The sequence below is a fragment of the Dermacentor variabilis genome, chromosome 9, assembly GCF_050947875.1.
Source record: "Dermacentor variabilis isolate Ectoservices chromosome 9, ASM5094787v1, whole genome shotgun sequence".
NCBI classification, from domain to species: domain Eukaryota; kingdom Metazoa; phylum Arthropoda; class Arachnida; order Ixodida; family Ixodidae; genus Dermacentor; species Dermacentor variabilis.
In genome coordinates, this window is record NC_134576.1 from 128350180 (window position 1) to 128376418 (window position 26239).

The window sequence follows — 26239 nt, forward strand, 5'->3', positions numbered from 1 at the left end:
TCTCAAATCTTCTCGCGTCCCTTGCAATATAGCACGGCCTGAGTCCCACGCCTCAGACCGGGAGGAAGAATACCTCAGTCCGGAGGTGCGTTATTGCACAGCCTTGGCGGCAACACCTTCCGCCTAATCGAGGCGGTTATCGGCCATCAAGACGTAGCCAAGCGCTGCCCGGCATTCCGTCGTATTGCGCATTATGCAATTCCCCCTGTCGCCAGTTTAGTTGGAAAGAATCCCCTACACTTTTCGTTTTGCTGGCGGGGGGCCCCGCCCGCGATTCAGGTGCTAAGCGCGAGCTCGCGGATTCGAGTTTAATGAGTAGTGATCAGTGGTAGCCGTATGGCCACTGGAGAAAGCAATCCGGCGAATGAAACTACCGATAGATCAAAACGGCCACAAAGATATCGCGCGTACAGCCTCCATCGTGCTTTACCCGAACACGCCTTAAGCGCGTTTTCGTTTCTCCCGGGGACAGGGTTCAAATATTCCGGTCGGGCTGCCACGAAACGGCTAGCTTAACGTGACCTCCTTCCAAGGTCATCAACTTTTGCTTCTCACAGCCTGCGTTTGTCGGGATTAAATCACTAGGGATGTGCCTTGATCGTTCTGGTGAAGCCTGACAGTGGCTGTGCACAGCAGGGAAGCGCACTTCCAATCTCCGCCCTTCTCAAATTTTGTGTTTTCTTTCACATCATCATTATCAGCATCAACAACACCATCATCACCCTATGCATGTCCCCTCCAGCACGAAGATCTCTTCCGGAGACGTCCGATTACCCCTGTCTTACGCCAGCTGACACCACCCCACGCTTGCACATTCCCTCATTTAATTCCACGACCCGGTTCTCTGCCGTCTTTGAATGCCCTTCCATTCCCTTGGTACCCTTTCTGTAACTCGAACAGTACACCGGTTATCTGCCCTACGCACTACATAGCCTGCTCAACTCCATCTCTCCCTCTTAACCTCAACTTGAATATCGGTTGGCCCGTTTGCTCTCTAATCCACACCGCTGTCTTCGTGTCCCCTATACTCCTATCTCGTGTCTTTTGTCTTGTTCCTGCCTCTCACAGCGCTGCGCCTATACTACTAATTTTCGTTCCAACTTACGCTCGTTGTGCATTGCTTAAAACCTCCCCAAACATATTGTTAACCTTCAAGTTTCTGTTCCATACGTTAGTACCCCCAGAATGCAATGATTGCAATATTTTACCGAACGGGCAACAAATCAGCTGCAAACAATTCTATCGTGAACTTTAGCGATCTGTTCTTGACTTCAGCGCGCATGCAAACAACGGCCCAGTTCCTTGGTGCTCTCGGATCGAAAGTTTCGATCGCTCACCTGATGTGTATGATGTACTGCAGTATGGGACTGTTGTGCGTGTTGACGCTCGAAGTCCAGGACAGGTTGACGGAACGTGAGGTGAAGCCCACCACGATGGGGATTCCTGGTGGGTCGGGCACATCTGTCGATGTAAACGAGACAGGAAGAAATGCATATATAGCGTACAACAAAATGAACAGCTTAAAACGATCAATTACAGAAAGTACAAGTAGGACAAAACAACAACATAAAGCATAAACCAGGTGATTTTTTTTTTTTCAGTGTAAGCATACCTATTGGCATCGAGAGTGTCCAATGGCTAAGCGGTCATGAGCTCGAAAGTAGGCAATATATTACATTATGGTTCATCATTTAAGCTGATTTGTGTGATGAATCGACAGTACAATTTCGTACAGAACGAGTGGGCGACGTGGTTTCTAATGCGTGTGGGCTATGGACAAGCTACGAAGCGTGACGTCACGAAAATTTGGCGGAGCTGCCATCGCATTCAGCACGGGCAAAAGCAAATGGTAGGACGTATTCTTACGACGCGAATTTTCTCCGAAGGCAAGATTAATAGACGTTGTCAAATGTACTAAAGGTATATTTTAAGCATGTTTATTTAAAGCGGCGAACAGAAAGGTGAACGTATCGTTCGCACTTTTTATATGTACATATATTTCTTGTTGTCTGTGTTATATATGCCGGCTTGTTTACGAATACTCGGCCTGTTTATAAGCATGTAGACAAAGTTCGAGCTCCAATTGCTCTACTTCGCGCTTACTGTACGAGCTAACACAAATAAGAAAAAAAAGGAAAAAGAAAATTGCAACGGCGTAATGCCCTTTGTTTTTATTGCAGACAACTGCAAGATACCCCCTGCTTAGAACGAAGGCGAAAGAGGCGAACGTAATTAAAATGGCCGACTGTCGTCGCGTGCGCGCAGACGACGCAGTATGTAGCAGACGACACGCCGACGACGAAAAAGAGAAAAACGCCAGTCCTCGCTATTCCGACGACGCTGAGGAAAGCGCATACAGAGATATAGGTGCCAGATGGGCAAAGGCGCAGGCAGCGTTTCTCATTTCGCCAACGGTTGTCCAGGATTGATAAGCCAGTGTGGGAGGACGAACATCCTTCGCATCAGCACTCTATTCGGCAGGCATTCTCCACGGGGCCTCATCAGAAAATCGATTCTCTGCGTTCACGGTGCCTCTCTCGGGAGAGCGCGCCGAGGATGACGAATGCGTACGCAGGCATATATATATATATACTAGGGCACTAAGTATACTGCAGTGATGCTGCTACTTCTGCCACAACCGAAGTGGCCGATGCGCGCATAGCGCGATTACGGACTCATTTGCCAGTGTCGGGTGCATATCCCGGCGTCGAGACGACGCCATGGCGTGCGACAGCGAAATGATTACGTGCGAACACGGCCTGCGTACGGTGCGCGACATCTGCGGGTGACGCCGGCTTTTGAGCGCATTTTGAATTGCCGCATACTGGATTGAAACCCAGATAGATTGAAAGCCAGGCTGATTGAAACCCAGATAGACTTAAAAACTCGAAACACGCCGAAACAAGCTATGGAAAGCAAGAAAGGACAATGAAAGGAGGTAGTTCGTGGCTCTTCATACTTGCTGCTTGTGCTATGCACGAAAAAAAAAAGGGGGGGAGATAGGAAAACCCGGAAAAACGAATGGTGCGCTGTTAAAAACAAAACCAAATAATTGTTAAAAGAAATATAAAACGCACATCTGCGCTTCTGCGTCTGCGCGTGCGTTCTGTTTCGGTGCGGTTCAGGCTCAGCGAGACGTTGGGTTTGGGCGTGGCACCTATAAAAATAATTTTGCATAGTCCCGTCTGAGGACACCTTTGTTTTGCTCCTCACGTAATTTTCTTGCTACGTGCTGCACGACACGGACTATATAATTGATCAAAAAAAAGTGAAAAGGCCAGATTATTAGGGACTGTCCTCTAGACAGTCTGGGTGGTGTGAAAACAATATGTACAAAAAATTATATGCGCATTGGTGCGGACATTATAATATAGGCTAGTATACCGTGTGTCCTGCGTTCTTGAGATTCAGCTCGCTGTGGCTGATCTCCGATTTATCTGCTTGAATACTTGGGTGCCATGCGTCATTGAGGGAGAACTTGCATGACCTGTGCTTCAACTACAGCTGTCACAAACAAACTGAAAGCACAGAAGATTTGAAAAACGAGTCACGGACACCTGAAGACTTGTGCCCCAAGCGACGGCTTTCTCGTACTCTCCTCAATGACGTCACAGCCAGCCTCGCACCCAAATTTAGCACGTCATAAGGCGCGTACGACTTGTCGCCACCTGGACATTTGACTTCGGAGGCGTGCTAGCTGCATAAAACAAGTAAACAGAAAGGATTGACAACGTACATTTGGCTGTTGAGCCAGTACGATATGCCGCAGATGTGGTAGCGACTCTTAGGGCACCTCATTATGCGCCATTTTGAGGAGATTAAGAAATAAAAAAAAATGAACCAATGAGTCACAGAGAATGGATTGACTGCATCACCGAAATAGGGGTCATGCAGGTGCGAAGTTCAGGAGCAAACACGAACTGCAATACTGCAGTGGGCAATGGAACAGACGACGCCCATTACAGCGCTTCATGAACAGACAGAAAAAGGAAGAAAAAGAAAGACCGCTAGAGGTCGCAGCCAGTGCTAAGTATCACCAGAGGGCAGTGCGTGCGAGAGCCTGACGCACATCGCGGGAGTTTTTTTTTTTTTTTTTTTTTTGAACTCTAAACGACCGCGTCAGTCGATACGCAGTGAAGTATTTCTTCTCACGAGATGGCCCCGATGGGCCCCGATGGAGAAAGAAATATCACACCTGCCCTCCTTCAGGGCGCATTTGTTTATCTTTACTTCTTTCTGTTTGCGCGTTCAATGTTGGGCGTATGCGCACGCGTGCCAACCGATGGCCTCTCTTTTTCTCGTAGGAACTCGAGCTCAAGAAAGCAAAGTCAGGAAAAAGTCAAAGTGAGCCCTGTATAGACGGAGGCAGATGTCTCGCCAGAAAACTATGCACTGTTGGAGAAGCTACGAGGCCTTTTCGAGGTGGTGTCTGTAAGATGTCGAAGACAGTATGGCTAACGCCAACCAAGAAGTGTTAAGTGCTGCTTTATTCAACGGCAGTTATCAGGGTACTCTGATTTATCAGCGTCGCCTGCTGGCAGTTTTCGGGAGCAGACGTCGGGGTTGCCTTGTATGAGACCACAGCTGAGCGGAAAAGCTTGATATGGAAATCATGAAACGCCATCTAAGGTGAGAGGCATTATTGCGAAGTTACAAACGGGCGGCAGAAAAATATAGAGCCGTGTCGTCAAAAATGGTACCGCTTGTACGTATGAGTTCTTTTCAATTAAGACTAACTCAATTAAGACACGCGCACCCATGGCCCAGACGTTTGGTAATGGAAGAGCGACGGCATTGGACGGAAACGACGAATTTAAGTGCTGTGGCGCTGCAAAATGTTGCGCACCATTAACGCAGGATCGGCTCTGTAGATTTCGTTATATACCAACTTATTGTAGGACATCAATGTGTTAGTGGCAGCACTGAAAAATGTTTTCTCATCGCCTTTTCCGCCCCTTTGATGTCGTCTGCAACGTCGTCTGTCTTTTCTTTTTCTCTCTCTTTCTTTTTAAACAGGACATATGAGCAGACAGAAAGAAAGAGAAACGATGCAGACGACATGAGGTCCGAAAAGCACAGGGCGGATTGCAGCAAAATCCCGAGACTTTCATAACCGATACTGGCATGTTTCCAGCTGCGTTAAGTATATAGTACTACGAGCTGAACGCGCGACTTCCGACTGTTTACCCGCGCCTGTTTACCCGCTGAATCATGCAGTAACCGCATGGCGCCCAAGTCACGTACTGCTGGCTGCGCAATGATAAAGCTTCATTTTCGGATTCAACCCGAAAACTGAACTTGGTGCACGTTCAGTTTTCGGCAAGCTGACGCTCTCTCAAAGTGACATGCGCGCGTCAAGATTTCCTCCAGGCTGAAAGCCATGCTACAGACTACCATCAAGAACGCCACATCGCGAATATCACTTTTTTTTTTCTCACAAAGATCGATGTCACTCTGTCGCTTTCAATGCGGGCAAAAATAAAATAATGTAAAATAAAATACAGTTTGACGCATTCTAATGGCGTGAATTTGCTCTCAAGGCAAATTATTACACGACACCGAGTTTTCGACAGTGACACGAGTAAATTGTTTATCTGTTTCCAGTGACCGTTCTTGACCCGCTAACTATACTGTTAACAATGTTATCGTTCAGCGCAAGACAGGCCTACATATATCGAACTTACTTTGCAAAAGATTATCGTCGGGAATGTCGCTGAGTGAATAAACTGACGACCAGAAGTGTCAACGTATTCGTCTGTATTATGCCTGTTTGTTTAAAAAACATCTATCTTTGTCTACAGTGCTTCCTTCCACAAAAGTTGCGCGGCTTTAGTGAAATATTGTTACGTGGGAACCACAGCAGAGAAACTATTTACAACGTACATTTGCAAGGGGTATAGCAAGCACTGGCCAACATGGAAGCCAGCCATCAAGCAAAGGCCCATCGTCGTTCTCAGATCAGCGAGAGGCCGCTTATGAATACGTCCCACTAAATCCAAAAGTCGACGTCATCTTCTTCGAGTAGCACGTAGCAATATACATGCTGTACTGTAAAACCCGAACGTGTAAAACCGGCCTGCATTATAATTGTGTGCACCGTGACAGTTTAGAACGCGAGCCCACAGGATCGCGCTGCTGTGCAGCGGAACCCTACCGGATTGCGCAGTATACGCACACTGCACGGTTTTAGAAGATCACCGAAGAGAAGGGCGGAGCTGTTAAGCATTGCCCCGGAGAGCGCCAAAGAGCTGGTTTACCACCACCACCACCCCCACCCCTCGTCTTCCCTGCCTCCTGGTTGCTTCCTTTGCGCGTGTACAAGGCAGTATCGCCACAGGGGAAAACATCTGCTCCCTGAGACGGCAGAAGGTTCGTGCGGATGCACGAGAAGAAGAAAAAGCAAGAAAAAAGAAACTAGAAAGAAAAAAAAAAGGACACGGCACTTCTCTGAGCGCTCTCTCGCTGGAGAAACGCTCTGTTAGGCAGCAGCGCAGCGCCAAGAGTGGTGCACAAGCAAGCTAAAAACGACCGTTTAGCATTCCACCGAGCGTGCGAGCTCCACTGGGCGTTTGTTGCTTGAGTCTTAGAGCAGCGAGTAGGCGCGGGCTGTCGATGAAGTCAACGAGAACGAGAGAGCGGGGTACGCGCGTGTTTTCTTCTTCGGCGCAACTGGCGCGTGCAGTTAACAACAACAACAACAACAACAACATGTGGGATACCGCTGTACATGATGAAATTATACATGGATAATTAATAGAAAGATCCCGCAAGCTAAACGCCTGTCATCGTTCCGGTTTCCAGCGCCACGACCGGACTCAACGTTAGCTATGCTCAACACAAACTTTTGTAAGAACACTGTGAACACTGAAAACTTTAAACGAAGGTGAAGGGACGAACCACGTCTCAGTTTACGAGAATTTCTCTTTTTTGTTGTTGTCTAGCAGAGCGATGAACGGCGGGCTATAACGGGAACGGGGTGCGCGTTCATGATTACGTTGCGCTGTGTTTTTAACACTGAATATATCAACGACTATGCATACGACAAGGAAGGACCTTCCTCTCCTGCCGCGGATAACAGGCCCTCGTACTTTCAGCGTTATAAAACTCCACGCAACGTAATCGTGATTACGGCTCTTGTCGTCGTTGTTCTTCTTGGCTCAATCTCGTCGCCGTACGCATAGCGCGCGACGCAACTCGTCTCCCACGTTTGAGCTGTCCCAGCTGTCGCGTACAACGCGATGTCGCTGCACGGTGGTTGTCTGGTACCCGAGTCCCCCGTTCCGCGACATCGTCGTGTCGCGTTGTACTTGCGCGAGTTATTTGTTTCGCTTCCGAGCGTAGACACATACAAGACCGTCCGTGGCTCGCGTGCCTCCAGTTTATGCCCCACCGCGAACGTGACGACACCGTAAACTCATTTGCATGAAAGCGCTGCCAAGGCCGCGTCGACGCTGCGCGTCACAATCATCTCGCGCGCGCGCGCTCCATCGCGCGCAGCTCGTACGCCGCGGTGAGCTTTATTCATGAGAAGAGAGCGCGCATAACCTCGGATGCATGCATAAAGAGTCGGCGCGAAGATCGCCTACGCGCGCAGTTTCGCTATGGCGACGTGCGTGCGCAAGGCGTCGCGAGAGTCAAAGCTGACGTCATGAAAACCGCGCAGCCTCGTTTTTAACACGTCCCCGCCGACTTTGCAACACTGCGGTGCGCTTGTAAAAATAGTTTACACCTGCGTATTTAGCTCGACAGCTTTTAAGAGGCGCTAGAGAGAGAAAACCCCAAATCAATTTACACTGATTAAGTGTACTTTTAAAACTCCATTCGCGTTAACTTCGCGGTCTAAGAGGTTGATTATTAGAAGAGAGGAAGAAGGCAAACGTTACATTTCTCGGATTTCGCGCTGGAACCTCGGAGCCGGGGGGTCACTGTGACGTCATAAATTTTAAAGTATACTTTTCTTTTGCACATGTGCCGTTGCGGGCGGCGAAGTATATAGGGATCCCCTTGACACTTACCAAATTCATTCTTTGCCTCTTTTAGGAGACCGCGTAGTCTAAACCGATATATATCTTTACAGATGAAAAAGATTAACGAGGCGCCATAAACTAGAAGCAGTCAGAATGTGTAACGTCAAGGCGCGCTGGTGCGGGAACTTCCGAGACGGCGTTGCCTACACTGTAAAAACAGCTTACACCTTTAAAATTGAATGAAGGTGTAAATGTTACGCCTTCACTTAGGTGTAACTGAATGATGTAGTAATGTAATGAATAAGGTGAAGGTGTAACGCACACCATTACAGCCAGAAAGGGAGTAAGGGTACGAGTTATGAGCACATTTCACCCATATGCAATTTAAAGGGTGTAAATTGTTTTACGGGGTACATGCAGTCTTTAGTTCTTGAGTGCTCACTAGCTAAGCAAGCCTCTTCTTACGTTAAGAGTGGTTTATATTAGGCATTTTTGTGCGTGTTGTCGAAGGGTATATTTATTCATGCAGATCGACATATTTCTCTCTTTAGTGTTTCTCTAATTATGATGATTTTTTTATAGTGCTCGGCGACTTTAAAGTGCTCAGTCTTCTTCGAGGGACGCTAAAGTTAAACTGGTGAGAGGCAGATAAAACCCGAAGCACTGTAAAAAAGGTTAAACTGTATCAGTAAATTACGTTTCTTTAATAGCAAGATGTGCCGCTGTTGCCGCGGCTTCGCCAAGTCAGAAAATACGCAGAGACGAAAGGCAGACGGGTGGCTCCGCCTCCGTGAAGTTTCCGCACTAACTAGTCGGTTATGACGGGGCGTAGTGGGGTGCAGTTACAAAGAAATCGATTGACTGCCGCGTTGCATTCTAAAGGCGCTAAAAGAAATGAATGAAACAGCCAGCTACACTTTCGTCCATTCCTCCATCGTTTCAGATACACTCCAAACAGACAAACAAAAGAAAGCGACAACAGAAGTGAAAGAATAATAAACGGACGTTTTTTTTCAGGCCGTTAGTAGGGAGCGCTGCTGATCGAGTGGCGATAATAACGTTCCACGCAACCGCCGGACATGCGGATAAACTATAAGTTAATCGATAGTTGACAGGACAGTGGTTTGCCGTATTGGGCCCACTAATACGTCGCGTACGCGTACGGCTCTCGGTGATTTGGTCGAAGAGAGATGGCTGGATTTCGTAGCCGAGTTTCGCGTGAAGTCTGTGTGACGCCTTATATAACGAACAAGAAAGAAAGAAAGAAAGAAAGAAAGAAAGGGAGACCGGCACTGGCGCAATTAGGAACTTACAGCTGGTGCGGAAAGCTTGCCCGTAGCCCGACTGGTACGTGACAACGCTGCTACATCTGCACCCCGCGCGTTGCTGTGTCATGAGTACACCGCGATCGTAGCGCCAGATAATTACGGCTTCGGCTGAAAGCGCGGCTGTGCTTTAAAGGGGCGTGGCTTCGGCGAAGAGCTAACTGGATCAAAACCACTAGAAATAAAAAATAATGATAAGGCAAGCGCAAAAGAAGCCCTCGCACTTTTTTTTTTTCTCCAGAGTTCAAATGAAAGGTGAGGGTTGGGTGTCAGAGGGCAAGTGCGGTGTGACGGGCTTCTCTTCACCGCTCGTAATTGCGGTCTAAACCCCCCCCCCCCCCCCACTCCTATGCCTCGGAGGAACAACAGAACAAGAAAGGAAAGGCCCGAAGCCATCCATCCGTGATCGTGGCGGAGACCGCAGAAGAGCGTGGCAGCCTGAGCGGTAATTACCCTCGTGTATACCGTTCGGTGGCGTCCCCTAGCGGCCGTCGTGCGGGTAGCGGGAGTGCAGGTTTGTGGAATGGGTGGTTTTGTGGGGCGAGTTTTTTTTTTCTTCCCGGATCGTAAACTCGGTGGTGCACGTTCCTCCAGTGCGACGCCGCCGCTGTGAGGGCACACAACGTGATGCGGCGTTCTTCTACACCTGGCCTTGTTTTCTCGGTTTATCGTTCCACTTCCTTTTTCTCTTAATGTTTCAAGGGATTCACAGGGAGAGAGTGCATGGGTCGATAGGTGAACCTCCTGTGGGAGCAGCTGCTGGTTTCAATTTTTGGGAACCGGAAAAAGGTGGCGGCGTGCTCGCGTCCGTGCGCCGAAAACACAGCTCGGGCAGTGACGTTGGAGCCAGAGAAATCGCTTTGGCGCAGTGACTCTCCTCGCATGCGCATCGACGCGCCCGAGTCATCACGTGACGACGCCTGCGAATTAGCGACTCGACCGTCTTCCCGAGTTCTGCAGACTAAGTGCCACAGTGTAACTTATAACTAGAACACAAATAGGGAACTGAACTTATAATGGATCCATATGAGTTTGCCAAATCTCGGCCGGGCCACAGTACATAGAAGCCCTGTATGTTAGCTGGTCAGCCCACTGAAGCTTAAGCGGCATGGAATTGCTCGGTTGTTCCAAAGCTTGTGAGCAAACGACATTCATTCATTCATTCATTCATTCATTCATTCATTCATTCATTCATTTGCGCTGCAGAGACGTTCATATTCATTACTTCGCCTCAATCTAGCGACGTACCGCCGCACTTTTCGCCGGTGCTTTGCATTTGCTTACTGCGACAATATTTCTCTGATCCGCTGGTTTTCGTGATAACGACGACAATAATCAAGATTACAAGAACACTTGCTCCTCTCCCGCCATTACTAATAACTATCTACGTTATGATAATGAGCAATAAGCAATGATGATGATAAATAAGAAAAATACTTCCTTGTTTTACCCGCTATATGAGGAAAATGGTATACGCTGCTCTGAGCTCATTCGCACACCGAGTGGCTTCAGTCTGGATCTGGGTTCACTATAAAGTTTTCTTGTTATTTTAGACCGGACTACATTTGCTGGCGCTATATTGTTGATAGTATAACACGACATTGAATATATGCTTGGTTCCATCAATCTGTACTATCAGATCATTAAAAGCGATACAGGTACACCCTATCACTTTCTTTAGGAGGATGGGGTTAACAACCTCCACCATTTTTGATGAATACTGCTGAAAAGGAAAACTATCTAGGCCCAGAGCGAAAGAACAGAATGAAAATCAACAATGGGTTGTGGTATTGAGGAAAGCGTACGTTCGTTGAACAGGTTATATAGCATGCAAAAAAATAGCAATAATGAAACATGAAAAATAATGTTTCCTTGGCACCGTACCGGAAGGATTCCGGCGAGCGGCCGCCAGCCGTTGCAGGATATTTGTTTTTCGATGTCAAGAGAAGACACACGTCTGAAAGTTGTTTTTCACTGTTACAAAAGGGGTACACGCCGACATGCTGCTATCAGCAGGAATCCGGACCGGAGCACAGGTACTACGTCGTAGTTGTAATTTCTTTCTTTTTTTTTCCCGAGCATGTTCGTTCATACGTATTCGCCAGCTCCCTTCGGCACGCTTATCATTATTCTGTCACGAACGCTGACGCTACATCTTCTGTCAGAGCTTAAGCCTCTTTCGATTTTTTTTTTCTTTGTGTACCGCGTGTAGCACCGCGCATGTGAGTAGCAGACGATAACAAAGACGTCGGAAGCTAAGCCTTTTCTTGCGGAGCATCACGCATGTATGTAGCAGAAGGCAGCCAACACCGGTACATACACACCGCCCGGGGAAAGAAGCGGCAACGAAAGAAAAAAAGAAGAAAGTCTCGTCGCCTGCGTTAAAATGACACAAACGATCTTACAACCTGCGGATATAGAAGGTGTGATTGAGTCGAGCCGCTAGCGGTCATAAAGTAAAGGAATAAATCTCTCCAGCCGAGGTGAAGGCGGCGAGGGCGTGACGTAATCGAGATTTACGATCGGACGTGTCTGGGCGCGCGCGCCGGCGTTTATAACCAACGCCGCCATCTTTCGATCCGGGCGCTAGCTGAAGCAAGGTGAACGAGCTTTGTAGGACGACGCCACAGACTTTCTTTGGCGCTTTCATCTGCCGCGGTGCCCTGGAGACGGAAAGAGGAGATAAAAGTGAATTGAATGATACAGGTGTACACAACGTCGTTCACTGGAACCTTCTAGCTTTTTTTTTTTTCTGTTTGTCGTTAGTGAATTTCCGAAGCCGGACCAGGCCAAGCCGAGCCGAGCCGGACGTCACGCACAACTCTTGTCGCCTTAGGGCGCAGCAACGTCGACGCGGTTCTCATAACGAAATAATAGTGGTTGTTTTTTCACTGCTCTTCCGTATGCGCTTGTGACACGTGTGGCGAATATAAATTCTTCTAGAAAGAAGGCCTCGGGGCATGATGACGCGGATGGTAACTTGGAAGAGCACAAAAAATTAAGCCATAAGCGAAGCCCGGCTTTTCTCAGTTTTCAGCACTTTATGATCTCTCAATCTGCTTACTCCGCTTGATGAGAAAAGTTTTTCTTTTTCAATTAAAGCTACCGAATTAAGTTTCCCAACCATTCTGGCGGGGTTTCGAGAGCGATATAACCACAATATAGCCTCGTTTAAAGTTCGTAATAACAGGAAAAGTGAACGTTAAAAATTCAGCGACGATTACGACCCTCCCTAATGGGAAATTTGAGCGCCGCACTAGAAGTGTTTTCATTTCGCGATGTATTGGGTGGCGCGGACAATCTGTCTCGCGCGGCACGTTGCACGTTGCCTCGATTGCTAATCGGGAGATCGCGAGAGGCGGCGCATGGGTGACGCGTGGGCGCGATTCACAGCAGCCGCCGCAGACAGACCTCCGCTCATGCAGCGCTTTGTTGTCATGCAGACGACGCGTGCTACTCTTGCGTCGCCATCGTCGCCGCAAAGCCCGCCTTGCGCGGCTCTACGCTTTCCTTTTCACGCGTTCGCCATACCCTGCTCATGCGCTTTGCAACTAGTGGATCCGCCGCAGCCTCCTCCTCCGCTTTCCTCTTCGCGCTTTCTTCGCCATCGCAGTCTTTCACCTCCCGCTGCTCTCCGCGTTCCGTTCCGTCCTTCGCTGTGTTCGTTCGCTCAGGAGCGAAACGCCAACGCTCGTCGCAGAAACGGGCGCCTAAAAGATGCGCTTTAAAAACCGCTGTGTGAACGTAGGGCATATTCGCCGTCATTCTTTTGCGCAGTATGCAGTTCCAGTACTCTGCACAAGGGGCCGCTGCTTTCCATCCGACATACAAAACTTCAAGATCCGCCGAATAAAAGGAATACGGGGTGCTGTATGTTATGGAGCAAGGAAATGTCTACGACGGAGAGCAAGGTAAAAAACTTGAAGGCGAGAAAATCTATAGGTCCTAGACGTGATGATCATGTGGCAGTAAGATTTAGCAGCTTTCTCCCACCGTCCGCGTGTGCGCACGTTCTTCCGAAAAGACAACGCGTCCAAACAACAGCGGGTGGCTGCCGCATTCGCAGCCTGCAAACGAGGCGATAAACGTACACATTGTAATAAAGAAATAAACACTCAAGCTGCGTGAAGAAATCGGGAGAATATGTGCGCACTGTTGCGTTTCGCCTGCGACACGTGGTTTTGCCGGCGCGACTGCGGCGGGGCGGCAGACATTTTGGCCCGATCGTCGTCGCCGCAACACTCATCGCCAGGTGTTTCCAGGCGCGACTGCGGCGATGCGACCGCCTAGGGATCATCCTCGCATTCCAGTCATTGTGCCCGAAACAGGCGATGCCAAAGCAGGGATCTCATTCCAGTTATTGGGCCCGAAACAGGCGATGCCAAAGCAGGGATCTCGTTCCAGTCATTGTGCCCGAAACAGGCGATGCCAAAGCAGGGATCTCATTCCAGTTATTGGGCCCGAAACAGGCGATGCCAAAGCAGGGATCTCGTTCCAGTCATTATGCCCGAAACAGGCGATGCCAAAGCAGGGACCATCTTCTCATTACAGTCATTGTGTCCGACCGGCAGCGCCACGACAGGGTGCTACGAGATCGTGCTCGACATGGTGCTACGGCATCGCTACGACAGTGTGCGTCACCATTAGCCCATTGTACATTCACGTGCTCGTCTTTTGAGGGGTTCCTTCTTGCCCTCAACTGCGAGAGTATAAAAACAGCTGCCCCCGGACGCCAAAAAGAGGGCTCCGATTTCTTCTGTTGAGTGAAGTGCTCTCCCGTCTCTCTACTACGGTCAAACCTGACCGCCAACTCTTTGCGATGTTAAAATAAACAAGTTGTTTCGTTGTTACCAGTCGACTCATGCTTTGCCGGGACCTTCGGATGCTTCCAGTTGTACCCCAGGCCGCCAGGCCAACGCTACCCTTGGGGCTTGCGACCCAGGTACAACCACGGGCGTCAGCGCCGAGTTCCCAACAGATCGTACCAGCAGTCCGATCCAAACATCTGGTTGCCAGCGGTGAGATCGCCTCCGACTTCAAACATCTGGTTGGCAGCGGTGAGATCGCCTACGACTTCAAACAACGGTCTGCCAGCGGCGAGATCGCGACAACCAAGGCCAGCAGCGAAGAGATGCAGTTGACTGTATGCTGAGCAGCTCAACGTCGATCCGGGAGCAGTGCAACGAGCCCTGTGTGATGACTGGTTGCCTGCAGCGGAACGACTGCGCGGAACTCTTGGCTGCGAGGTTAGGTGAGTGCGGGACTTTCTTCTTCTGAGCTTTGCCAGGCTTTTGTTAGTGTCAGAAACAGAGCTGGTAATTGTGGTTGTCGTTGCTGCCGGGTTAGTTTGCGGCAAGACAATAGTAAGCAGTAGAGAAAGCAGCATTCAGAGCAGCCATGGATTTGAAGTCGTTGCGCAAACCGAAATTGTTGGAGCTTGCAAGAGAGTTGGGTCTGGATGTCTCAGACAAACTCAGAAAACCAGAACTGATAAAGGCTATTCTTGAGTTAGAGGCTGAGGATGACGAGCTGTCGGAATGCCTTGAGACTATTGAAGAGAGGGAGACTGCAAAAAGACAGGAGCGCGAACTTAAAGAACAAAAAGAGAAAGAAAAAGAAGAGCGTGACCATCAACACGCTTTGGAAATGAAGCGTCTCGAGATAGAGATGGAACGCGCTCGTAATGGAAGTCAGGCACACGGTGCAGGAGAACGCGTATTGTTCAAAATGACTGACCTAATGCGGCCGTTTAAGCTTGGAGAGGACATTGGTTTGTTCCTGGTTAACTTTGAGCGAACGTGCGAGAAGCAGGGGTTCTCTCGGGAAACGTGGCCACAGCGCTTGCTCACTTTGTTACCCGGCGAGGCGGCCGACGTAGTCGCTCGCTTGGATAGAGAGGAAGCAGAGGATTTCGACAAAGTAAAATCGAGTCTGCTAAAAAAGTACCGGCTGTCTGCGGAGGCGTTCCGTCGGAAGTTTCGGGAAAATGAGAAAGGCAGAAGTGAGTCATATACAGAGTTTGCGTATAGGCTTATGTCGAACATGCAGGAGTGGCTCAAAGAAGAGAAAGCGTTTGGTGACCACGATAAAGTTCTGCAGTGCTTCGGGCTAGAACAGTTTTATAGTCGGTTACCGGAGAACGTGCGATACTGGGTCTTGGATAGGCCAGACGTTTGTACGGTGGCTAAAGCCGCTGAGCTAGCCGAGGAGTTTGTGACGCGTCGGGCTCGCGGAGCTAAGGACGGTCAAAAGGGTGAATTTGGCTCGAAGTTTGAGAGGCCGAAATTCACGCCCATGAGATTAAAGGGGGACACGCGTAGTGAGGATGCGAGTGAAAGCAGTCCGACCAAACGTAAAGAGACGGCGGCAGCCAAACGCAGAAAGCGGTTCGAGATGAGGCGAGCGGGCGTTTGTTATACGTGCCAGAAGCCGGGTCACTTTTCGGCGCAGTGTCCGGAAACAACACCAAAAGTTGTGTTTTTTTCAATAGGCAGCACTGACGAGAACATGAAGCTTCTCGAGCCTTACATGCGAGACCTCCTCGTGAACGGGAAAGAGTGCCGAGTGCTTCGCGATTCCGCAGCTACGATGGATGTAGTTCACCCGTCTTACGTAGAACCCCATATGTTCACGGGCGAGTGCGCATGGATCAAGCAAGCCGTGGAAGCTCATAGCGTGTGTCTGCCAGTAGCAAAGGTGCTTATTGAAGGACCTTTCGGAGCGCTTGAGACAGAGGCGGCAGTGTCATCTATGCTGCCACCCCAGTACCCGTACCTATTTTCAAACAGGTCCGATCACCTCCTGCGCGAGAAGGGGCTTTTGTTTGGTGAAGCTAGTGTTCAGGCCTTAACCAGATCGAAGGTTCGGGAGCTCGCTGCAAAGGCGGTAGTTGCGGGGCCGACGTTATCAAACAACGAACAAGGGTCAGAGGCGCCGCAAGCTGATATTCAGAGCACGCCCGAACTGAATAAACTTGAGTCTGTAACGTTAAAGGCACCAGATACCGGAGAGGAAAATCCCGATGCGGGAAAGTTAGAAGAGCTATCTACTGATTTGCTCATCGCGCCTACGTCAGACGGACTTGATAGGTTGCTAAAAGTCAGCCGGTCGGCTTTGATAGCCGAGCAAAAAAAGGATGGCAGCCTGGAAAACGTGCGCTGCAATGTCAAAGAAGGTATCGCCAGGAAAACTGCGCGTTTTGTGGAAAGAGGTGGAGTCCTGTACCGGAAGTATCTAGACCGAAGAGGAGTGGAGTTCGATCAGCTGATCGTGCCTCAATGCTATCGTCAGGATCTGTTGCGCTTGTCACATGGGGGTTCGTGGTCCGGACACCTAGGAGTTAAGAAAACTAAGGACCGTCTCTTGCAAGAGTACTATTGGCCAGGGTGTTTTCGGGACGCAGACCATTTCGTGAGGACATGTGACACTTGTCAGCGGGTGGGCAAACCAGGGGACAAATCGAGGGCGCCGTTGAAATTGGTACCTATCATAACGGAGCCTTTTAGACGGCTCGTTATTGATACAGTGGGACCTCTGCCGGTAACAGCCACGGGGTACAGACACATTTTGACTGTGATCTGCCCAGCGACAAAGTTCCCTGAAGCAGTGCCGCTTAAAGAACTCAGCTCAGTTGAGATAGTTAATGCACTACTGTCCATATTTGCGCGAGTTGGTTTTCCTGCGGAAATCCAATCAGATCAGGGCACAGTGTTTACTAGCGCTTTGACGACAACTTTTCTCGAAAGGTGTGGGGTAAAGCTGTTACACAGCTCAGTGTACCACCCACAGTCGAATTCCGTTGAGAAGCTCCACTCCGTCATGAAGCGCGTGTTGAGAGCGTTGTGTTTTGAACATCGAACTGACTGGGAGCTGTGTCTGCCTGGGGTGATGTTTGCTTTAAGGACCGCGCCGCATGCGGCTACGGGGTTTTCGCCAGCTGAACTGGTGTACGGTCGCTCGCTTCGATCTCCGCTTCGCATGCTTCGAGAATCGTGGGAAGGTAGGGGCGACGACCCAGTCGTGGTGGAGTACGTGCTTAAGCTCCTCGAACGCTTAAGAAGGGCACAGGAGTTGTCAGGTGAAGCAATGGCAAAGGCCCAGCAGAGGGCCAAGGTTTATTATGATCGGACAGCCAGGGCCCGTCGTTTTGAGGTTGGCGATGAGGTCATGATATTGCGCACATCGCTAAACAACAAACTAGACGTGCAGTGGGAGGGCCCAGCACGAATTGTTCAGAAACTGTCGGACGTTAACTACGTGGTAAGTCTGCCAGGAAAGCGGAAAGCACAGCAAGTTTACCACTGTAATCTGCTCAAACCTTATAGACAAAGGGAAGCAGTGGTGTGCATGATGGTAAACGTTCCTGAAGAGCTTCCGGTCGAGCTTCCGGGACTAGGCTCAGTGACGAACAGGGAAGACACCGGTCAAGTCATTAGTGACCTTATCAGTAAAGCACCGCTGTCGCCTGAGCAGAAAACCGAACTACACCAGCTATTACAAGAGTTTCAAGGTCTGTTCTCTGAGAGGCCTGGTAGGACTTCTATACTTACTCATGATATAGAACTTACCTCCACAGAGCCAGTACGATCCAAGGCGTATCGGGTGTCACCCCGCCAGAGCGATATTATGGAGGCCGAGGTAAAGAAAATGCTACAGCTCGGTGTTATTGAGGCAGGTGAGAGTGATTATACCTCCCCTTTGATTTTAGTTGAGGTACCGGGCAAGGAACCTCGTCCTTGCGTCGACTACCGCAGGCTTAATTCCATCACTAAGGATCAAATTTATCCGATCCCTAACATCGAGGAGCGCCTTGAGAAAGTTAGTAGCGCTCAGTTTATTTCCACCCTAGATCTTGTCAGGGGTTATTGGCAGGTTCCACTTACAGAAGAGGCTAGTAGGTATGCGGCGTTCATTTCACCAATGGGAACATTCCGTCCTAAAGTGTTGAGTTTTGGTTTGAAGAACGCGCCATACTGTTTTTCAAGTCTCATGGATAAAGTGTTGCGGGGACAGCAAGAATTCGCTTTACCGTATCTAGACGACGTAGCGATATTCTCCGCATCCTGGTCTGAGCATATGACACACTTGCGGGCAGTGCTAACCCGCCTGCGCGAAGCGGGCTTGACAGTCAAGGCTCCTAAGTGCCAGTTAGCACAGGCCGAGGTTGTCTACCTCGGTCACGTGATTGGTCAGGGTCGTCGCCGCCCCTCTGAAATAAAAGTGGCCGCTGTGCGAGACTTTCCGCAACCGCGCACCAAGACCGATATTCGGTCGTTCTTGGGTGTCGCCGGCTACTATCAGAGGTACATCCCTAGGTACTCTGATATCGCGGCTCCCCTGACGGATGCTCTAAGAAAAACAGAGCCTCAAACAGTCGTCTGGGACGAGACCAAGGAAAGAGCTTTTAGCGCCCTAAAGAGTGCCCTAACAAGCCAGCCTGTGCTACGATCGCCAGACTATACAAAAGGGTTCATTGTTCAGTGCGATGCTAGTGAGCGAGGCATGGGCGTTGTACTGTGCCAACGGGAAAATGGAGAAGTAGAACACCCCGTCCTGTATGCTAGTCGTAAGCTGACCAGTCGTGAGCAGGCGTATAGCGCCACCGAGAAAGAGTGTGCATGTCTCGTGTGGGCCGTTCAGAAATTGTCATGCTATCTAGCCGGCTCGAGGTTTATCATTGAGACGGATCACTGCCCTCTCCAATGGCTGCAGACCATCTCTCCCAAAAATGGCCGCCTCCTGCGCTGGAGCCTCGCTTTACAACAATATTCCTTTGAGGTGCGTTACAAAAAGGGGAGTCTCAACGGTAACGCCGATGGCTTAAGTCGAAGCCCCTAACGTAGGAATCAGCCTCACAATTGTTTGTTACTGATGTTTTTCTTCCTGAGGCAGGATTTTTTTTTAACATATTGCTTTTGTTTAGTGTTTCAAAGTGATGATATGCTTTCTAGTGCAATTTTTCAATTTGTGGACGCGTTCTGAGTGATGCTAGACTACTGTAGGGAACTAGGCAGTGGTATAAAAAGGGGAAAGAGCCTGGCAGGGCTTAGTGAGGGTTGTGCCGTGCTTGCTGACTGAGCGGTTGAGTTTCAGCGTAGTTCTAACGCTTGCCGGGAACGAGAACAAAAATGTGAACTCTCCCGAAGTCACTTTGCAGTGTCCCGTGCGAACCTGAACGAGAGAACGAGGCCTTCTCTGTGCGCTGCGCTCAAGAAACGTCGAGGGACGCCCGACTTCGGTTATGAGCATCATCGAGCGACATCCCTCCGGACAGCGGATGCAGTCCCCTGTCCATCGGGATCTCCTTCCCCCGGCGGGGCGGTCTGTTGCGTTTCGCCTGCGACACGTGGTTTTGCCGGCGCGACTGCGGCGGGGCGGCAGACATTTTGGCCCGATCGTCGTCGCCGCAACACTCATCGCCAGGTGTTTCCAGGCGCGACTGCGGCGATGCGACCGCCTAGGGATCATCCTCGCATTCCAGTCATTGTGCCCGAAACAGGCGATGCCAAAGCAGGGATCTCATTCCAGTTATTGGGCCCGAAACAGGCGATGCCAAAGCAGGGATCTCGTTCCAGTCATTGTGCCCGAAACAGGCGATGCCAAAGCAGGGATCTCATTCCAGTTATTGGGCCCGAAACAGGCGATGCCAAAGCAGGGATCTCGTTCCAGTCATTATGCCCGAAACAGGCGATGCCAAAGCAGGGACCATCTTCTCATTACAGTCATTGTGTCCGACCGGCAGCGCCACGACAGGGTGCTACGAGATCGTGCTCGACATGGTGCTACGGCATCGCTACGACAGTGTGCGTCACCATTAGCCCATTGTACATTCACGTGCTCGTCTTTTGAGGGGTTCCTTCTTGCCCTCAACTGCGAGAGTATAAAAACAGCTGCCCCCGGACGCCAAAAAGAGGGCTCCGATTTCTTCTGTTGAGTGAAGTGCTCTCCCGTCTCTCTACTACGGTCAAACCTGACCGCCAACTCTTTGCGATGTTAAAATAAACAAGTTGTTTCGTTGTTACCAGTCGACTCATGCTTTGCCGGGACCTTCGGATGCTTCCAGTTGTACCCCAGGCCGCCAGGCCAACGCTACCCTTGGGGCTTGCGACCCAGGTACAACCACGGGCGTCAGCGCCGAGTTCCCAACAGATCGTACCAGCAGTCCGATCCAAACATCTGGTTGCCAGCGGTGAGATCGCCTCCGACTTCAAACAGCACAGAGCGTTTGGTAAAGCACCCGAAAGAAGACGCGCGTCTCTTAAAAACTACGGGGAACCACACACACTGGGCCGAACCGGCTTCTTGATAGAGAGAGAAAAGGCGAAGCGGACAGCTTCAAGGAGGATAGCTTCGAGTCTCGAAGTTTATTTCATTCATCCACGCTGTAAATGTAATCACGTGTACTCACGCCTCAACAAAGCCTGCAATATCGCGGTTGCGCCATTTCGACGTACGTCTTAAAGCTACAGCTAACTTGTCATATCTGACGCCGAATTCGCAAAATATTCTTTTTTTTTTTGTTGTTGTTGTTCGCAAGTGCTGTCTGCTACATATGGCCAAGCTGCCTCCCCATCTCCCTAATGATATGCCTATCTTCACAACTGGCCACTGCGCTTACAAACAATTCTAGCGTATAAGAGCTTATTTCCTTTTTTTTTTTCCTTTTGTGAATTCAGATCCTGTTGTATTGCATGCGTGTTCGCAACTGACACACGAGTCCTACGCGATTTTCGGTCACTCCGAAGGTGCCACCACAGACGCCAAGAAGCACCGTTTCCGAACAACCACGGATCATTTCCATGGTTTCGTATTAATATCTTTTTAGACGCGGAAGGTTAAACTATAGGCCTTAGCGTCAGAAAAATGAAAGAAGAAGAAAAGAAAGCATTAGGTAAACAGAAAACCACCCGTTTGCCTATTCCCGCGCCCGTTGTCCGTGTCTACGCGTCTTAACCTTCCTTTCTTCTAACACGAATTCCTACGCCAACTACAGCTCAACTTTCCGCGGTTCCAAACTACAGGCCACTAAACCAAGACACGAACGCCGAAGCAGTGCAGAGCGCTGGACGGTGGCCGCCGACATCAAAGAACGAGAAAAAGAAAAAAAAAGGAAAGAAGACGAAGCGCACACACCCCATCGCCACCTCGCCCGAGCGAAAACGGGGCAAGCCCCGCACAAGGTATATAGGGAAATCCATATAGTACCGCGTAAGGCACGCGCGCAGGCCCCGAGGCGTTTCCGACAAGACTCTGACGTGGGCGCGCAATATATGCTCGATGCAGCGCGCGTGTAACCGGAGAGAACGTGCCTCTCGTGTTCGGTTTTCTTCTTTCTTTTCTTTCTTTTTCTTTTTCTTTTTGTCTAAACATCCCCGCGCGCGAGCGCGCGCTTTTAGGCGAAGTAGGCGAACGCACAAACCCCATACACTCCTTGTGCCTGCGGGCCATTCATTTAAAAAAAGCTTTCAACCTCGTTCCTTTCGAGAAGACGGAGGGGTTATGACTTTTTTGTTCCTTTCGTGAGCTGCGGAAGAGCTATGCGGAGAAGCCGAGCGGAGGACGCCACAGGACGGCGGATGTTACGCTATGCATCCTGCATTAGGAAGTCGATTCCGCAGTGCGCGACGCTCTTTTCTTTTTTTTTTCTTTCTTTTTTTCGCAAAGAGCCACGGATTGGAAGTGCGCGTGTTTGCACTGTTCGGTGACAGCGACGGCTGTTTGCGAGGAAGTTCCGAAGCGCCCGTTCAAGTGCCTGCTTCTTTGGGTAGTGAACGAGTCGATTAAGAGGATCGCCGAGGCGCTCGACTTTTATCATTATAATTTTTTTGATTGTAACAACAGAATGATGTGACAGACAGCGCAGCCAGTGAAAGCATAGGGGAGAGGTTAATTGGCAAGTTTAATTGAAACGTAGAAATAATAAGGTGAATGGAAATGAAAGCGGGACGAAAAGATAACTAACCGTAGGTGGGGAGCCGAACGCTCATTTCTACATTTCAATTGAACATAGCAATTCACTGCTGCGATGTACTTTTTGTTTTCTGGCTTCATTTTCTGTTTCGCCGTACGTAACCTTTGGATAGTAACTCGCCACAGATACAGCTCAACCTGTTTGCCTTATAGATAGCTTCCTAGAGACGGTCAAGTTCGCGTCAGTAATTCTAGCCGAGGCGATAGACACGCCACCTTCGTTTATTTATTAATTAATTATTATTATTGACCACTCGTGTGGAAGAGTCCGTTGCTGGGCCTGTTGGTACATACTTTTAGAAACGATGGAACCAGTTTGATGGACATTTTGATTGTTTACTTAACACGCTTTGCGTCAGCAACCCCCTTCGTTTAAGATGACAAGTTAAACGTGAGACCCGGTTTGTGTACGCAAACGCAAAATTTGAAGTAAAGATTTGGAGTGAAACGCCACGCCTACTTTGCAATAAATTTCGTTTTGACGGCGCGAAAAAAAACGGACGGCCCCACTGAGAACTCGACACACATGCACGCGTGTGCTATTTGTGTAGTCTGTGTTTTCGCGCCGTCAGAAAGAATATACATAACAAACCGCACCAACTTGCCCTCGCAACGACTCCTTTCTGGCCAACTTTGCAGCTTTTGAGCAACGGAAAAAAAAAGAATAATGCTATGAACTACTATACTAAATAAAAAACGCAAAGCCAATTTACTCGGATATTTAATGATGCGGGAACTCGGGCGAATGTTCGCGCTGCGACGACCGAAAATTGTGAGCTGTGTCGAGAAATGCGTTTTGAGTACGTCAGCCGGTCCGTTACTGTAGATTTTGGCGCACACAACTTCATAGGTTAGACATTCCATGGAAGTTTTTTCTTTATTTCCTTTTTTCCCCTGTGCAAATATACGCGAGAAGGATCACCACGCAAGTGCCAGCACAGCTATACTCCGCTTCCAGAGCGCGCGTATAATGATATATATATATATATATATATATATATATATATATATATATATATATATATATATATATATATATATATATATATATATATATATATATATATATATACCGCTTCATTTATAACGCAGCTCCGGCCATGTGCATGGCTATTCTCAACTGCAGATTATTTTGTGTGCAAAATATTCTCGTTCCCAGTACGTAATAATAAAAAAAGAATGAAGGCGGCGACAGAAAGAGATAGAGAGAGAGAGAGAGAGAGAGAGAGAGAGAGAGAGAGAGAGAGAGAGAGAGAGAGAGAGAGAGAGAGAGAGAGAGGGAGAGAGAGAGAGAGAGAGGGGGGGCCGTATTGTGAAATGTGGAATAAAAGAAAGCCTGCCAACAGTTCTCTGTCATTTTAACAAACGAAAAAAGAAAACAAATATCCGCCCGGACGAGACTTCTCTGGCCTTTTCCGCCTGCGGTTACACAAAGACAAAGGGGCGTAACGGAAGCGCCGACGGGTCAGCGGCGGTCGCTTTAAAAATTAATCCGTGGCGTGGGACGTTCCCAGCCGGAAGGAGAAGAAGCCGGACACTTAAAAAAAATTCGCTCGGGTATCTCTTCTCTCCTCGCACCGACAAGACCGTTCTATCCTCAGCTAAGGCCGCCGGCGTGTCGCGGAAAATGAACTCCGAATGATTGGACGCTCCCGCAGCGTCATCATCTATCACGGTCAGCTTGGCGTGCGCGATCAATATTGCATTACACGTATGCGCGGGCCGCAGAAGGATCTCAGGTGTGCCGGGTCTCCTCCGGATCACGTGGCACGCAGTGCTGTCGAAAAGAGAGTAATGAATATACTCCCTTACTATGTGACCGTCGCGAAGAGTGTACATCTTCATTAGGCGAATTCTCCATGGACCACATGCGAAGCTACAAGGTACATTACCAACGAAGTAATGCAACACGCATATACAGGGTGTTTCAGCAAACAATTCCAACATTTTTTTAGAGCTTTCCTATGGCAGTTAGCACAATTCTACAAGAGCCTGTGCAAAGAGGACACTGTCCTCTTTGCACAGGCTGCAGCAGACGCGACCGCCACCTGGTGCAGTGCATGTGAAATTAGTGCAATGACTTGCATCGTCTCTTGTTCGTCCGCACGCGGCCTCGAGAGTTATTCTGAAACATGCTTTGAGTTTACGTGGCAACGAATAAGGAATTTGTCGTTCGTAGGGAAATCGAAGCGGCTGATTCGTGTCCAGAGGGCGGCAGAGAGGGGGATCACGTGGGGATTGCGTTAACTCGACCAATTTGGCGCGGGCGATTCAACTTCAGGAGAGCGGCAGTGGGACTTCCGGCGACATTTCTTTTTTTTTACAGAGGGTGTCCAGCTAACGTTAGCCAAGCTGTGGGGGCTGGAAAATGCAAGAGTATACCTATACAATACTTGTTTCCAATTAAAATGTTTTCAGTAGGCAGGAGACGAACGCGTGGTGAGTAGTGACATCATTCAAGTATAGTATATTCGAGAGCAATCAGGGGCAGAAAAAAACGTCAATTTTTTTTTTTTTCGACTATAGGGCACCAACACACGAGCTTGCAAAATAATGAGAATATAGTGTTACGTTGCCGAATAGGTTGCTTGCACGGTGTAAAAGAAATAACCGTTCAATGGCTAGATTACTATGACTGATAATGAGCAGTACGGTTATCCCAGTAGGCTTTAGACTATAATGCGTTAACTCCACCTCCCTTGATCCCTACCTCCTTTTATTTTTCTTTTCTACACGCATAACGCCCACGTTGTACGAAACTATTGATCGGCGAACTGCCACTATCTGATAAGGTTTGCGCTCAGAAATCTCGATTTCACGCTTTCCCGCCCCTATATGTCTGCAGTACAGATGAAATTATATTCGTCAGTATTAGCATATGACGTGCGCGTTCAGGTCCGGGTGTTGTTTTGAGTTTTTCGAATGTGATAAGTAACGTGACACTAGCGCTCAGCACTCACTGAGCGCGACAGCGGCTGGCGACATCGCGTGACGTACGCTAAAGCGAATTTCGCGTTCCCGACGTGACGTCACGCCCACCAAGGACGTCGCATTTACGGTGACATCGCAGGCTTCCCCGAAAAGAATGGCGTTGAGCGCACAGGTCGCGGAAAAGTAAAACAGTTGTGGCAAAAAGATGCACAACACTCTTGGTCGGTCCTCGTTGCAGAGCCTTTCGAAAAGCGCCTTCGGTATAGCGAGTACGTAGCCCGAACGTCTTCGCTATCTAACGAGTATATAGCCGGATACGACCAACACCACTGAATCGCGGAAAGGAAAGACGGTGGTTGCGTGCGCGGCTGCTGCTACCGGGCAGCAAAGGAGAGATAAGACGCGTGGCGACATTGTTAGCCAGAACGGGCGTTTGTTAGGTTGCGAGGCAAAAGAGAGAGATAGAGAGAGAGAAAAGCGAAGTTTAAACAAAATGTAGAGTAACAATGGAGGGGATCAACCCGAGCGTTCTTAATCCAATCGTATAGAACTGCGCTGTGCCGCCGTCACTGCAGAGGCAGGCTTGATGCGGGTAGGCACGTGGCGACATCTGTTGACGTTATCGGTTATTTCTGGCGCACGTGTCACAGAGAGTCGCGAAGGGGCCAGGCTTTTTTGAAAGGACGTTCTCACGTTTCCATCATGCTCGCAAATATGATGGCGTACAGAGAAATAAAAAAGAGAAAGAAAGAAATGAAAAAAGAGGGATACAACGTCAAAGTCTGATAAAGAAAGAAAAGGCTGATGTTGTAGATTGCCTCCGACGGCATGTCCGGGAAAAGTACGGGATAATCTTGGTCCTCGGGTGACCGGTTGTATCGAGTTGCTCGTTTTTTTTTGTTTTTTTTTTTCTCTCGTTGTCATGACTTCACCGAGAACCCTCGGATGACGGAAGATAATGTATCGCTGATGTATTATGGGCACGCGAAGGAAACAAAATTTGGCAGCGTTGCCTTTCAGTAAAAACTTCTCTCCATGAGGCCTCCC

General features: G+C 49.2%; 1 protein-coding gene across 4 annotated transcripts in view; it reads right to left on the reverse strand.

Annotated features, from left to right (window-relative positions):
* The window catches only part of LOC142557465 (putative receptor-type tyrosine-protein phosphatase mosPTP-1), a 241324-nt gene that overhangs the window by 65092 nt on the left and 149993 nt on the right, over positions 1-26239 (reverse strand). For all 4 annotated transcript variants that reach the window (XM_075669338.1, XM_075669335.1, XM_075669337.1 and 1 more), the window contains one exon: positions 1338-1461. In XM_075669338.1, coding sequence (XP_075525453.1) covers positions 1338-1461 — 124 coding nt within the window. The remainder of the gene's footprint in view (positions 1-1337; positions 1462-26239) is intronic.